Source organism: Haemaphysalis longicornis, unplaced genomic scaffold (assembly GCF_048455015.1).
Source record: "Haemaphysalis longicornis isolate Haplotype H1 unplaced genomic scaffold, Haemaphysalis longicornis Haplotype H1 scaffold_6, whole genome shotgun sequence".
Lineage (NCBI taxonomy): Eukaryota > Metazoa > Arthropoda > Arachnida > Ixodida > Ixodidae > Haemaphysalis > Haemaphysalis longicornis.
In genome coordinates this window covers 89999673-90015367 of record NW_027526407.1, presented here as the reverse complement: position 1 = coordinate 90015367, position 15695 = coordinate 89999673, and the positions used below count along the sequence as shown (strand labels likewise).

At 42.5% G+C, this 15695-nt stretch overlaps 1 protein-coding gene across 1 annotated transcript; it reads left to right on the top strand.

Moving 5' to 3' along the window:
- Window positions 1–472: 472 nt before the first annotated feature.
- Window positions 473–10625, top strand: LOC144141755 (uncharacterized). The gene is made up of 8 exons (XM_077673257.1): window positions 473–771; window positions 1618–1644; window positions 1720–1776; window positions 2770–2826; window positions 4043–4102; window positions 4190–4258; window positions 6822–6881; window positions 7899–10625. Exons 1-8 carry the CDS (start codon window positions 730–732, stop codon window positions 7899–7901), a joined length of 375 nt encoding a protein of 124 aa, XP_077529383.1. The 5' UTR covers window positions 473–729; the 3' UTR covers window positions 7902–10625.
- Window positions 10626–15695: the final 5070 nt, after the last annotated feature.

Genomic DNA, 15695 nt, shown 5'->3' with positions numbered 1-15695 from the left:
CACCATATAACTGATCTATTACCAAAAGCTCGCTTAAACGCTAGCGTTGCTAAAACGCTAGCGTTAAACGCTAGCGTTTGAATAGCAGCTATATGAATTGCGACATAAAGAATATACTGTATGAAACATTCGCTGTTAGAGGGACCCATTCTGCACCTGAGGACATCGTATTTGTTGGTACAAAATACTTGCAAATAGTAGCTATGTCCCAGGTTATCCTAGGTATTCTACATCGCTATTTTGTTACCAAGGTATTCTGCATACCTTATTCACATCACGGCGTTCCGTCTCATTTTAGCGCAGGGGCAAACATTTAGGATGGGAAAGATTTCTTTGGTGTGAAGATTTTAGGTATTGTTTCGGTCGGCTTGCATCCGCTGGTAATCCGTCCAGGTTCTCATTTATGTCCTGATGACGTCCGCATAAACACTCTGTGCCCCCTTTACTCAGAACGCAGTAGCTTCTGAAAGAATTCTGAAACAATTGCGGAGCGTGTGCTCTAGCAAAATACGGAAAATAACCATAAGGATCGAATAAATACACTTCTGGTGTTTCCCTTGACTACTAAAATCGGTATTCCGGTTGCACTTAGGAACCTTGCTACTGGCGAGGAGATTCGTGCAGTGAAATATGCATGTGCGAGCCGGAAATACCTCTGCATGGGCTCTAAACGTTTACAATATCTGATGGCAATTTCTTTGAAAACAGGTGACTTCAAATCCAATCTCGATGTACCAGTTGGTAAACAACCTTCTTAATGAAGTACGAGAGGTAAGAACGAGAAAAATCCTTTCTGGTGAGACGTTTGTCGGAATTTCATGAATCATAGAGCTGTCAGCCGTAAGCCCATCCTTTAAAGAAAATCCCGTCGTGCCTAAGTAGCTACAGGGCTTGAAACAGAAGTCAGTGAGTGTACGCAGAAGCGAGTGGATCCTTCTCAACATTTCACGATTTCAATTGACCTCTTGTGGGCCTTTCATTTCTGAAAAAAAAAACTGAGAAATCGTTCTTTATTTCACTTCATGTATTGATCACGGAAAGAATGGATCACAAGAAAGCGAGATTTGAGAGCGTATTCGGGATAGAACCTCCAAGGTCCTCCTGAAACTTGCCAGAGCGTGCACTCTACGGTGATTTTTTGCGACAGCGTGCAAACAATCACTTTAGGTACAAACGTTTTCCCGAGGGCACCTCTTGATATTACTGTTTGTGTGGTTTCCCCGGAGCATAACGTAAAAAAATACATCCCTAACGCCATCCTATCGACGCTGCGTGCTCAGCTTCAACCGGTGCTGCTGATTTTGTTCGCCAAATGTGTACATTTTTCTGTGTTGATGAAAACGGCTTGATGTGTGACTCCGACATCTAACTTTTAAAAGAAAGTGTTGCTAATGGAGGACAATATTGTATTTTGCAGTGAATATCTGAAAATTGAAAGGTAGCTAAAGCAGAGTTGGGTAGTTCGAGGGCCATGGCTATTGACCCTGCCATTTTTTGCAGCCCAATTATCCAAATTTGGACAGTTGGGATACGCAATTTTAATATTGCGTTTAGACCCTCATTTTCTTTTTCAGCGTAGCTGAGGTAAACCACAATTGCGTTTTCGTTCTTTTGCAGCTTCAGCGAGAAGTCATCGACAAGGATGTAAGCTTCTGCATAACATCATGGATTCCATCACATGAAGCCATTGCTTCATCTAACTATTTTTTTGTTTCTTAGAATGACATAAAACATCTCAAAGGGAATATGACTGCACTGCAGAAGGATATCAAAAGTGTAAGAGAAACGCCAATCGTGCGACTTTCATAAGGGGTGTTTTCTTACTTGAGAGTGGTGTGCTTAATATTAGGGCGGGGTTTTGACTACCACGACCGGTACCTCGGTGTCCGACACTTTAGCGCACAGCCAAGGGCCCAGAGAGTTACATCCATAGAATATTTCTTCAGTTCAGACACCTGATGTCTAAATAGTCGAGTGCTTTTTTGGCAGGAAGGAGCTGCATCGGATTTTATAAATGGCAATCGCGGGATGTCTCGGTTGACTACATTGCAACCGTCCGCATGAATTATGTTGAGCTTGATATTTATTGGAGTACAAAAATATGCTCTTTTGTTATTTGTGCACTGTAGTCTTAAAAACATCGCAAAGTGAAAACGTGAGCATGTGATGGTGCTTATGGTAAAACAAAATTTATTAAGCCTAGTCACAGTGCTCTTTAGCCCCCATTTACCATATTTAACTGAACCAAACATAGCAGTTATTATTTCTAACCCTGATAAGTTTCGAGATTGGGTACGTGTTTATATGGTATTCTCAGCAATAGGACCGGCTAGTGTCATTAAAATATATTCCTGAAAAGTTGATGCTCAATGTTGTATTTTATTCACACCCGCCACAGCTCGCCTAGATTTCGTGGAGTTAGTCCTTCCAAATGCGAACTGTTAAATAAACATATCTTGATACCGCTCCACAAAAAGCCAAGACTGCCCTCTCATCACGTAAACCATAGTTTCTGATTGCACGCAGCGGCCGACCGTATTGCCGAACATTGCCGAGAGGGTTTGCTTGTAGACTGCCTTGTGGCTTTAATCATTAGTAGGTACATCGAAAAATAGTGCCCTAAACTTGCAATTAGGTATGTTTTTTTTTGTTGATTTTCAGCTGGAGCACATGATCCTTAAAAGAAAAGTAAGCGCCTTTTTTGAAGTTCGTAATGTTTGGAGTCCAGCCATGGAAGATGCAGAGATAAAAAAATGTTTCTTTTTTTAGGATGACATCAATTTACTACGGGCGGCGCTCTCCGCATTTCGAGATGACCTCAAAAGTGTAAGAAGCACGCAATTTGTTTTTACTTCCTACAGTTTCCGACTACTCCTGCCTCATGAGATGTAGTTTGAAAAATCTAACCGTGCCGGCATGGGGGTATTTTTACGTACCGCATGAACCAACAAGTTCTGAAAATGTTTAACCCCTACGGCGGGATGGGCCTTAAATGAAAATTCAGGAGTCCGTTTCTGACAAACATCCTCAAATCAAATTTTTATTTACGCCAATCTTGAGAAGTAAATAGCAATAACAACTGTGTATCTTCTGTATTTGATCCCCAAATTCGCATATCACCCACTCTATTGTAACACCCTCAGTACATAACCTGTTTCCGGCATTGTTTTTCGAAAAAAGTATTCCGGTGTCAAAAGTTGTCATATTTTACTCGTACAATAACATGTTCACCTACCTAAACAAAACTTTGCTGTCTTGAACCTGTGTCGTTGCATCATGTTCACTTCAATGGTTTAAACTCGCGCGCAGACCATCGTTGTCTGTTTGGCACAGTGTTAGATGTGTGTTCTAACTGGAGGCATGGTGAGACACTTCTTGTTCAATTGTGTGAGTAGAAGCGTGTTGAAAATTCAAAGTGGAGGAAAGTTCGCAACAGCAGTTGAGAGTACACACATCTATCTGCCTGTGCAGCTCTCTTCCAATTTTTTTTTGTAGGCGGATATAAACTTCAATTCTCTCTTTATGTCTGGCCACATTCATACTACTCCGTTTACTTTACAATAGGCGTTTCTGTTTGCAATGAGAACAAGTCGTGTAGTGAGCTCCATCATAACCGATGACGGCTTGCGCTGCCCTAATTTTACTGGGCGCGTAAAGATGCCCTAGTTATATCAGCGTGACTGCGTTATCACAACTTCATAATTATACTTAGGCGGCGCAGCTTTCTTACAACTTATGCGGTTTAGCCGCTCCTTGGGTAACTACAAAATAAAGGTAAACTTGTTATGTGTTCAACAAATCTCTAACCTCCTCGCTAAATGTTTCTGTGGGTAGAGACACGTCTTTTATGGTAAAGAGTGCTATATTGTAGTTCCACATCTGTAGTATATATTTAGAGTGCTATGATTTATATTAACTAACGACAAGCGCACAAACTAGGCAATCCAATTTATAAGCACATATTGGTAAATAGCGGCGCACTCACTCAGTGGAAGTTATTAGTTTTGTCGTGGACAAAAAAGTAAACGTCTGATTTTTACAGGTACAAATTCGCTGCGAAACCCGAATTTCCGGTGTGGAAAAACTGAGTACCGACTTCATGGTAAGATCCTATACAAGACAACGAAGTCATACCACGCGCGATGTTTTGGGCGCAAATAGTCATAATATTTTCTTGTTTTTTTTTCAGGAGCAGCGAGTTATACTGCTAGAAACTTTGGATTTCTATGAAGACGAGTTAAAAAAAGAGCTTAAAAAAGTAAGCACAATAACCCGGTATTGGTGACTTGAGGTCGGGAATGGGAATTTAAGGCGCCCACCCAAGCTGAACTATTTTCAGTTGTGTAATAATGGTCTCGATTGAGTGCTTGGTAGCTTGCTTGACTGATCTATTGATTGATTGATTGATTGATTGATTGATTAATTGTTTGATTGATTGATTGTGGTAAATGTATGATAAACAATTTTTTTAGGAGCTACTGGCTAGCTTGTGATCCACCGCAACGAAGAAAAATAGATCAATCGATTTACCAGCGCTGTTTGTTTCAAAATATAGTAGCAAAAGTGAGCATAAATTGTTTGTTATTTTTCTAAGGAAACACAGAGAACACGAAAAAATCAATTGATGCAATGGTAGGCGTGAACAAGGCTCTGCCCAAATAAATATAACACTCCAATGCAAAAGGCGTTTTGATATGGACAGAAGAAAAAAAAATGACCTCCACGTCGAGGGCTTTGTTATGGCTAGGTATACGCTATGCTCCCGCTTCGAGTTCGTCCTAAAAAGTGGCAACGTGTAAAGCTGGCGGCGAAAAGATATCTTAGATATTTTATTTTGCTAATTCGCACCGAAAAGCTGCTGCGCTTTATTTCTTGGCTCCCTCACCGAGCCTCGCCAATGCACTATCGTAATCCGTACACTTACTTAGTAGGGGTAACCTTGCTAGGACATCAACCTAAAACATCTATCATGTGGGAAAGCAGCAAATTAGATACATTGTCGTATACTCTCGAATGGTAAGAATGCCGCGTATTGAATTGACTGCTTATACTTTTCCGCAAGCATTATATAATTTAGGCTGGTGTACTGTAAGGCGCGTGTGGTTTTTGCGTCAGCATTCAATGTAAATTGTTTGAGAAGGTGGCGTGTGGCGCTCGCGTATACGGCAGATAAAAGTACTCATTCAGAATGCTTCAAATACATGCCGTGAAGATATATACGTTTTAAAGAACTTGCCGTAGAATGAGCGTCCCTGGCGTGTTTGAGCAATTCTTCCACTAAAAAAGAGCGTCAACGTATCTGCGCTGTTATCTTAAACTGAGGTAGAAAAAGCTAGGGCGGTCCACCAGGTAGAGCGGTCGCGTTGTCATTGAAAACAATGCAGGGCATAACCTTCAAAAACAAAAGACAAGGTCAGGACCGCGCTTTTAGGTAACAGCGAACCACCTCGAAAGCGGACAGTTGCAGCTGTGCTGGTGACTGCAGCCTTCCACGGGTGATCAACTATGGGCTTCGCCGCCCTGGCACAGCAATGGAAAAGTCAGTTATTTGCAGCAAAAAATATATTGAGCACTCAACAGTGCTCAATCAAGCGATAGTGCTTTCGCAATAAGAACCTATAGGAAGCGCTGAAGGTTTTCCAAATTTGCCTTTCTGTCTGTGATCAATCCACGCTGTCGACTGTGAACCGACACTTACTACCCGAATTGTATTATTACTGGGAAAGATAACCCGTTTTTAGGTTACTCAGGCTGGATCCTTCATCTTGTCTCTTACAAGATGAGTAGTACTAGGCATAACAATCTGTTGTAGGGCCATATCTCTCGAAGTAACAAACCATGTCGAAAAATTGGGCGTCCAAACTATATAACTTCCTGTCGTGATTATTCGAGTTTACTGCAGATGTCTTTCATATGCCCATTTCATCTTTAGGCGTACCTCTTTAGTTTTATCCCCCAAGAGTTCTGTCGTAACCGTTGGTTTCAACAGAAAACTCCCGCGAAGAAATGAAAGCAGTTACCGGTGCTTCCAGAAGTCGAACCTGGAACGAATAGAGAAACGGAGCGAGAGCCATTCGTCTTACCGATTCAGCTAAGGGCCCACGCGGAGACGGGGAGAGAGACGGTGCACCCACCAAACACACCTGCGAGTTTACCCCCCCCCGCCCTGCGTTCTTGCTAAATGCCACGTGAAGCGTCACGCGACCTCTCGCGCACTGTGCGCTCCATCCACGGCATGTGTAGCGGTCGTGTGCGCACATTGCGCATAGCACCGCATGGCACCGCATGGAACCGCACTTCTCTGTCCCTGCCGCCACTCTCGTCCCCTCCATCGATGGTGGCAGAGACGGGGGAGAAGGGAGATCATCTAACACCTGATTTTGGCTTCCATTATTTTATAAAAAGTTCCCACTTATGTGCTTCACCAATACAACTCAACCAGCCACCGTTCATGAATAATGCATTGAAGTAACCCTAGCAAAGAATACCTCTTTGAATTTAGAAAGAATGTGGTTAAGGGCATTTCACTTGTCTCTGATTTCACTCTTTCTAGATCTAAGTGTGTGATTTGAAGTGACGTCGCTTTTGTAATTGTTGTGGGTGTCATGTACAGCTTTGCTTTCTAGCCGCCTTCACACGGTGGATCAGCTCGCTTTTTTTGTAATAGTTCTGTAGCATTTCCTCATTTTTAACTACTACCGTTCTGATAAGCCTGGAATACGATTTCGACAAGTTTGGATACGTTTCGGGATTCTGCTGTCATACACGCCACACTTCAGCCATTTTTGTCTTGTGTGTAATGCGGATTTGTGGGTTTGCAGGCACTTGCATCGGGCGCTGTCAGGTACGAGCCCGGTGAAAAGTGGAGGGCTAAACGCCACGTAAGTTTAACCTCACATTTTAGACGTTGTGCAACGTAAACATATATTGCCGAGTGCCCTACAGACGAAAAAGGAATCTTTGAGCATAATGCCTGAGATCTGCCAAATGAATGCATAATTTCTCATTTTGAGCTCATAATAGAAAGAGAAGGCTTAAAGTCGGGTTTTTGGTGCTAGCCCTAGCCTTTAGTTATAAACGGTCGTTCCGATGGAAAGGGCTATTTTTAAATTCTCTCAAGAAATCATTTTAGTTTACTTCTGAGCGGACGCGAGTGTTTCGCTTTAGAAACATTTTGAAGGGCAGGTTTGGCCACGTGTTCTCAACTCCGTCTGGCACGGGCTGCTGAGAAAGAACAGAGGGCATCTTTTCTACAGGAAATCCTTCAGGCAACCAGCCTATCCACAGCAGCCTTAAGATTGTGTCAACACGGTTCTCAAGATGGTCTTTATTACTTTCGAAAAAACCAATCCCACGGCTATTCATAATAAAGAAACCAGCTGCTACCCACCTTGTATAGAGGGAAATGTGCTAGTGTGTAGCACAGGTTTGGTATTTTCTGTCTTGCCCAAGAGAAATATAAGAATACTGCGGCGGCTTTCAAATGTTTAAGGCCACCGAATTTTCCCCTAAACTATTGGTAAATAGGTTGTGTCGGCAGTTTTTACATGTAACTAGTTGAAATCAAATTGTGCGCAAGGTGAGTTGCGAATCTTACTTGGAATTGTTTTGATATGAATCGAATTTTAATATGAATATGAATATGAATCCAATAATATTAACTTCTCCGTCGCAATCCTCACGGTTTATTATTCGGAAGCTTTTGATAATTTTATACACCTTGTTCAGCATTTCTTTAAACTTATGCCCTCCGCCGGAATCGAGTAAAGACGGACCAAACTTGCGCATGTAAACAGTAAAGAAAAGACAGTTGCTACATTTTTAGTGCTTAATCCAACCTTGGGTTTAGCCATTTCACTGCTCTTCGGGTTGAGAAATTTTCTTTTTTATAATTTCAGTGACGCTTGAAATGGTTCTTCCAGGATATTGGCGAGGTATGTAAGCAGATGCCCTTCCCCTTTTTTCACGTTCTTTTTTTTCTCTCGACACTTAACCGGGAGCTGACAAATCAGGCAACACTCGGTATTTGAATCACGTGGATCTACTTTAATCCTCTGTCAGCTTGACAACCTTCCATCCAGAGTGGATTCAAATTTGCGCACTTTGCTACCAACTATTACCACAATCCAGCGAATGCATTTACGCTTTTTAGCTTTTGCCATAGCCTTTCAACGACGTTATTTCTATTTAAGCTGTATCAATATCATTACTTCTCAGTGAAAGGAATAAAAGCCCCTTCGAATTACACCACCAGCCCATATACGTGCTAGGTATATTAGAATATTCTTGTCGTTTGACCGACGCACACTGCCCAATAATAAAACCTCAATGAAATTCGTAAAACTACCTCGCAAAATACAAGAAAGTCGTAGCAAACTTTTTTTAGCATATTGTCAAAAGTAGTTTGAAACGCAGAAATTATTATTAACCCCCCGTCCTCAAAAGCAATGATCTGAGTGCTTATAGGTACATCTTATTCGAACGTATACTAAACGGCCTTCGACATAATGCGCACAAGAAATAGAGGTGACATAGTAATGATGAAAATAGATATTCTTAAAAGCCTTTGTCTTGTGTCTTCTTTCCCGGCTTCGGGTTACGCTGATTGCATGTTCAGCATGCACCATCAACCCAGGTTGCCACTATGCAAAAAAAACCATATATAACTTGTTATTTTGTTGCTAGCGAAAGTTCAGCAATTATTAATTGTCTGTGGGGGCATTCTCGTATTTATAGGTTTATTGAAGTTTGGGGAGTTTAGGTGGAATTAGTATATACAGAATTGAGCAAGTGTGGTTGCTTTCTTTTTGAGCCGCAATTTCTGGGCACTGTTTTCTGCTGGTTTTATAACGCCGCATATTAGCGAAAAAGTCCAAGCACCATGAGCTCCGTCTGGCGGCTAAACCTCGAGTGGTGAAGTCTGTATAGCATTCAGGTCGCCTGTGACCGAAAAGGTGATATTACAGATTATTTTTTCTGCTCGTACATGAATGACAGGCTTGAATGTTGCAAAGCAGTGCCGCGTGGGTTTCAGGGGAAGTGGGAACATTTAGAACATTTACCAGACTATAGCCTGCCAATATTGGTAATGAGGAATATTTGACCTCCGTGAGCGTCACTTGATTCAGCCAAAATCGTTTGCGGTGGGTCTGCGAGTTTGCAAATTCCTGTCTCATTGGCTGCCAGTAGCTGGTTGGTTATATACTAAGGTTGACTAATTACACCTTCAGCTGTGGTTCAACAGTGTGTTAAGTTATGTAGGCCCGAGTCACCCCCAAAGACTCAACAGATAACGGCGCAGTAGTGACGGACCAGTGGCATCCCAAAGGACCGCCCCATCGATCTATCAATCAACCTTTTTAAGAGATCGAAAATCTGCGAGTAAAAGATTTTGTCTTCCCGCTCATCGTGTCACCTGTAAGAAGTGCCGAATAGTTCACGCGTATGTAATATATAAAATACCTGCGATCATGCGCAGCCAATATGTATCGCCTGTTTTGTTGTGGGGAGTTTCGATGAAGCCTTGCGAGGTTTCAGTCGCATGTATCGTAGGTAATCTATTGTTTGTATTACCAGAATTAGGTTAGCGGGCACACATAAGTGAAAACCAAAAATACTCTGTAAAATAGTGCTGCGCTCTTGACGACAATTCTGTAATCGTATTATTTAGTGCAGCTTTTTTATTGTTCCTGTTTTCACGTATACAGGGGAATACGCGAAGAACAGGAGATTTCTCGGTGGCTCAAACAGAATTAAAACAAGCAGATGTTTTGTATATGTCTCAACTCAACTTCAGTTGGGACCAAGTGACGGTAGCTTTATGTTTGCTCTCAATTGGGCCCAACAAGCCCAGCATAGCAGCCCTTCAGCCCTTCTGATGGTCGTTATTGAGAGATAGGACTGAAATCTCCCAACACACCAACGTGCCGGACAATATACGAGAGGCCTAAAAATGATCTTGAAGGTGATGTTCGAAGAATACTAAGAAAGTTAAATTTCACCCAATGTTTTACCCAAAATGTCTATGAGAAACATGGGGTAAGACTCTTCGTCCTTTATCCATTGTTATTTTAACCAGTTATATAGCAGAATTCCGATTTAAAACGTATGAGTACCTCCACTACGGAGAGAGAGAGAAGTCTTTAAAATGGGCTGGAGAAGTAAGTTTTGCCAGCGGTAGTGCTTGCCACGCCAGATGGTGGTGATTACAATGCAGTGAAGTGAATGTGAGAGATCGCGAAGGAAACAATTAGAGATGAAACAAAAGGAGCGGGGAGCTGTATCCTATGTAAACTTATTAGGCTCCACCAATCCTGATGAGGTCCACATGCCTTGATCAAAAATAACTCCAGTGTAGACATGGTGTGTATGAAGACTTCAAAACTCCGAGCCCAACATATAAAAACGTGAAAAACGGTGAGCAGTTCGGTCCCGCTTCAGGCCTTTTTTTATAAATGTGGTTTTTTCGACCAGTAGCAGTGTTGCAAACGTGAGCACTCATAAAACCACATAATGTTACCCGTTACCCGTAGATTACTAGAGTGCGTTGTGATGTATACATGACCTCAGTAAACCGTATTTTTGGGCGAGTTGGTTTATATTACAGAAATTAGATATTACACGATGCCTCCTGCCCTGTCCGTTCACCGTCCTTTTGTTTGATACGCCAAATTTTATTTCTGCACTCGACCTGCGAACTAACAGCACACGGCTACCATTACCGTTACCGAGAAAATGAACACTTGGTATCCGTCACCTACATTCCTTACTCATTGCATAAACGTACCATAAGCTGCAACCCTAGGGCTTTGCACCAATTTGTTGTTCTAAAGGACAACTTTGCATGAACGCCAAAACAGTTGTTGAAATCGGAGAAATACAATAGGGTAAGCTGAGCAAAGAAGCACATTTTTGATCGCCACTTCCTTATCAGAACTCTCATTTTCTAGATACATGCGTGACAGTGTGCGTTTTCGCGTGAACGCGATTTGATGTCCGCATGTGTTTGTGGACACAAGACTCTGTGCGTTCATGGGTGGCAATCACTGAAAGTGTGCATTCGTGGGATTGTTCGCCCGTGCTTGCACGCGCTTTCGGGGATAGTATTGAAGATCACCCTCCACATTAACTAACTTAGGTTCTGAATTCTTCGAATAGCATGGCAAAAAATTTCCCGCGCTTTCCCGCGAGGGGAACACGAGTAAATGAAGAGCATTGGGGCCTCAGTACTGATTGAAGGCAGTGTTGCTTCCATCGCTTCTTCCGTGATGCTGGAGTAGCAGACACGAGTAAACGTGGGCACGAGCGTCAACCAAGGAAGGAAGGAGCAACGCAGTGACTGAAACACGAGCGACCGCTAGCCGCTATATTTGCAGCGCGCGCAGTAGAGGGAGAGCAGTACGGGGGGAGAGCGCGCATGCGCAAGCAGCGCGCGCCCTTCCACGACCCACCACGCTGGTATCAGGCACCTGTTAGGCTGAGACCGGGACGGAGGGAACGGGCTGACTACGACGCATGCGCGCGCCAGCTGCTGTTGAGAGAGAGGAGGGAAGGAGAGGCGCACCTGCTGCGGACGCGAAACTGTTGACACCGTCCGACGCAGGAACAGGCGAGGCTAAGAAATGCTCTGCATTTAAAAATTGCCGCCACTTCTTCCCAGCTAGGAGGTTTGTAAGCAAACCTGGTGCCCGATTAATACACAACTTGAAAATAACGCGAATTGAATCGGCTCAGAGCTCTGTTGTTCTTCAGTTAACAACGCGTCTTGCTGTACACGGGAGGGGAGTTTTTAAAAGAAATGTAACCAATAAGGTATATGTACTTGCTGCTCGATAAAACTAACAAGAGCACGTTACACGCTACATTTTGCTACAATAACTTGTACCTCACTAGGTTACCAAAAAAAGTCGCGTTTTCTGGTAGAACTAGTGAATTTACCGCAAACGTTGGCTTGAAGCGTATTTGAGATCAAAAACTCAACATGAAGCTTTGACTTGTGCTCTAGAAATTTCTTAAAGCTATTATACCTAGCCAACATTAGTGTAAGAGAAAACGTTCGGTTTTGGCTGATGCGTTCTAAACAAGCCACCTTTCTTTGCGGTTTCCTGATGGGGTTTGGCGGCTCATGTCTTAAATGAGGAGGCAAATATAAAGAAAACATTTTGCCAATATGACGTAATTTTTGCAAACACAAATCATAGTATCCTAAAAACGAGATTTTAAGTATTCCTCGAAAATAAGTGTTTCACCATGCGCTCGCTTTCTGATGAGCAGTCTTCAGGGATTGTTTAGCATGTTACGGTAAAGGTCTTAAAGTGGTCGCGGGCGCTTTCCGTACAAGCCCCGTACAAAGCCTGTACGTCGAGTGCGATAAATGGTCCCTAGATCATCAGCGAACATACATAGATCTTCTGTACGCTTTTAAAATTTCGTCTATAACCGACCATTCTTTCAAACCATTTATTTGTGATGCACCCATGTCCCAACTTCTTCTCAATCGTCCATCTATCTCTGCTCCGTTCTCACATAGGGTGAGACAGGAAGTGTCAGAATTATCTATCACCTTTTCAGACACCTACAAATCAACCCTTTCGGACTTTTTACCACCGTGGCAGCTTCGCCCCGTGTCGTGCGATTTGTCGTTTGTAGCGATTGACAAAAAACGAGTACCCACAATTGTAATTCTTCAGCACTTCATGTTCCTTCAAGAGAAATACAAGTGTGCAGAATTTTTTAGCGACGCGTCAAAAACAGCCCGTATGGTTTCGTGTGCTGCGCACGGACCTGATTTTAGGGTATCTAACACCCTAAACTCGAAAAGCAGCATTTTTATGGCTGAAGCCTATGGCATATTTCTGGTTTTGAAGCACATAGTTCATCATAAAATTCCCAAGTCCATCTTCTTTACAGATTCCTTGAGTGCAGTACGTGCATTGTTATCTAAGCAGCTTTGTAAAAACCATGTTATTCATTTAGTTTACAAAACCATTATGTCAGCGTATGCATTAAGTCTTGAAGTGACCATAAGCTGGGTGCCAGGTCACTCGGGTATCACCGGAAACGAGACAGCAGATCAAATGGCCGCTGCTGCTGCACTTGCAAACACAGTGGACATAAGAACAATACCGTACACTGACCTTAAGTCACTGATTAGACAACACCTTCGCAATACATGGCAAGCACACTGGAATGAACAGGCAGACAACAAACTACACGTTATAAAGACAGTCGTGGGAGCATACACCACTGACACACACAACAGGCACAATGAAGTTACCCTGGCTCGATTACGGATAGGCCACACGCATGCAACACACTCACACCTGCTCACGGGATCTCCAAGACCCTTGTGTAGCAGGTGTGGAGATGGCCTATCCGTGATCCATGTGCTACTTCAATGTAAAGCACTCCACACAACACGACAGAAACACTTCGCCGACCTCTACAGACAACACATTCCACTACACCCAGCATTGTTTTTAGGGGATGACCCCACGATTCCTGTACAACGCACCTTTAAGTTTCTTAGTGACATCAAGTTTTTACACCTCGTTTGCTATCCCGCGTAGTGGCTTTTAAACACGATTTCATGCCACGCATAATCACAACCTGGCCTTTTACACCAGCCATCCTCATTGTCTTTTACTGAATTCATTTGTTTTTTGTTGAACGGTTTTAGCGTTTACGGTTACATCCTTCATACCTAATCACCGTTTTGGCGCTCTTTGCCCTCGTCGGCCTTGCGCCATAAAACACCAAACATCATCATCATCAGGTTTATTGGAAGGGTTTGCGTCATAACACGTTTACAAAACCTGTCCTTTGCAGCAACTACAAACCCAGCCCTACTTCAGTTACAATGTTACTTTTCTACATTCAGTACTCTTCTACCAGCACTCTCGCAGCTGCTCATTTTGTGAATATTTTTTCGGAAAGGGAACAGTGAAAACTCGTTAAAATGCAGTGCCGTTTACGAAAGCTCCCGAGATTATCTCACTCTTGTGAGCTCGGTTCTGGTAGCGGATTATACATGGCTGAGCTTGTGGCTGACTTACTATTTGCTCGTATTTTATCTTCTTCATCATCCAATCCTTCTCACCTGATCATTCGGCATCTAATCACGAACAGGGGCATTGTTACCAAAAAAAACTCATGCACTGAATACACATATTGTTTTTGAGCAGCTAACTGAGTGGTACATCTTGATAAACACATTTGTGTGTTTGGTGATGGGAAAGAAAGTATTTACCTGCTTTCGTATTATTCCACATTGTTGCGTTACCGCAGCGTATTTTGTATCCACTTGCTACCAGAAAGGGGAGATAACGCATTTTGCGGTTGCCTAAGGGTAGATTTATTCTAGCGTCGCTAACTGTCTAGATCTTGCACGGATTTCCTAAAGCAAAATGAGTTATGAATAAAAATACACAGGTCATAAAACGGGTAAGAGACATGCGACCAGCCACATGTGTGTCAACACTCCAGCCGTTTCTTGTTGCTGGAAGAACTAAATTTTAGAGAGGAAGAATATATTCTTGTGCAATATTTGTGAACAGAGACCATGTTGCTCTATCACAGATGCAGTTGAATGTTACGGCTTTAAAACCAGTAATATATACTTGTGTTAAAGAGATTCTCCTATAGCTGGTGATAGCCATAAGAAAACAAACAGGCAAATCAAGAATTACAGCATCTTCTGACTCCTGTGCTTACCGCTAACGCCACTCTACAAACGCACGTGATATGATTGGTGTAAGAAATTGCTGCTTTACTGAGTTTACTTAAAACACACACAAGTCCCATGTGTCAACAAAAGTGGAAAAAGTATTTTTCCAAAAGTATTCCAACAAAAGTGGGAAAAAACGCCAGGAAGTCCGCTGCTGCAAAGAGAAAATAAAAATGGAAACACCTATGCATTCGTGTTAGATTTAAAGCAGAGTCACCACTGTAACATTGAAATGGTCAGTGAACGTGCTAACACACTTCAACTTGATTAGATGAGCTATGTAGAACATACACCCATCTGACAGCATCATTAAATTTTTTTCAGCTTTTACACTCTAAGCCAAAGATGACTAAAGGGGTATCGGAAATAGTGCTTTTAGGGACTACATGTTTTCAACTAACATTAGTCCCTTTTTGGATGAATGGAAAGGGTACACTTTCTTCGTCTCTCTACACTAGTCTCTTCACGGTTTAACTGTTTGTCTGTCATGAAGATTACTTGTTGTTCCCTTGCAGATCAAGTGCTAGTCTCGCCAGTTAGTCCACGAAAGACTTAAAGTTGTTTCTCTAAAAGTCAAACATTATTACTTCGCTTTATATCATAACACAAATTGATGCTCCCAAGGGAATAAACATCGATGACTGCAAAGCCTGCCATCCGGATTGAGCGTTCATAATAAAAGATAAATTTTGGTCCCTGCAAATTCATTCTGTCTGGTAAGGGTTGCTTTTATGCACTTTTTGCATCACAACTCCTGTTTCGTCTTAGTGCAAACCTAAACATAGAGACCCAAAACAATACCTCTTCTCCACCTAAAATATTCACACCAACGCAAATGTCAACTTCAAGCTGTGTTTGCATCACTGCGGCAGCAACGTGCATAGCGAGAAGTTAACCGTACACCACTATGAAAGTTGGTATGTCTCCAAGTCGGAGGGCTGGAGGGAATTTGTTGTTAAAGTAATGTCCA

Bases quoted from the DNA above. Each gene is read 5' to 3' on its own strand.
- LOC144141755 (XM_077673257.1), top strand. From the start codon at position 730: ATGTACCAGTTGGTAAACAACCTTCTTAATGAAGTACGAGAG. The intron at 2,827-4,042 runs GTAAGAAGCACG...TGATTTTTACAG, and splicing joins TTCGAGATGACCTCAAAAGT to GTACAAATTCGCTGCGAAAC. The intron at 4,103-4,189 runs GTAAGATCCTAT...TTTTTTTTTCAG, and splicing joins AACTGAGTACCGACTTCATG to GAGCAGCGAGTTATACTGCT.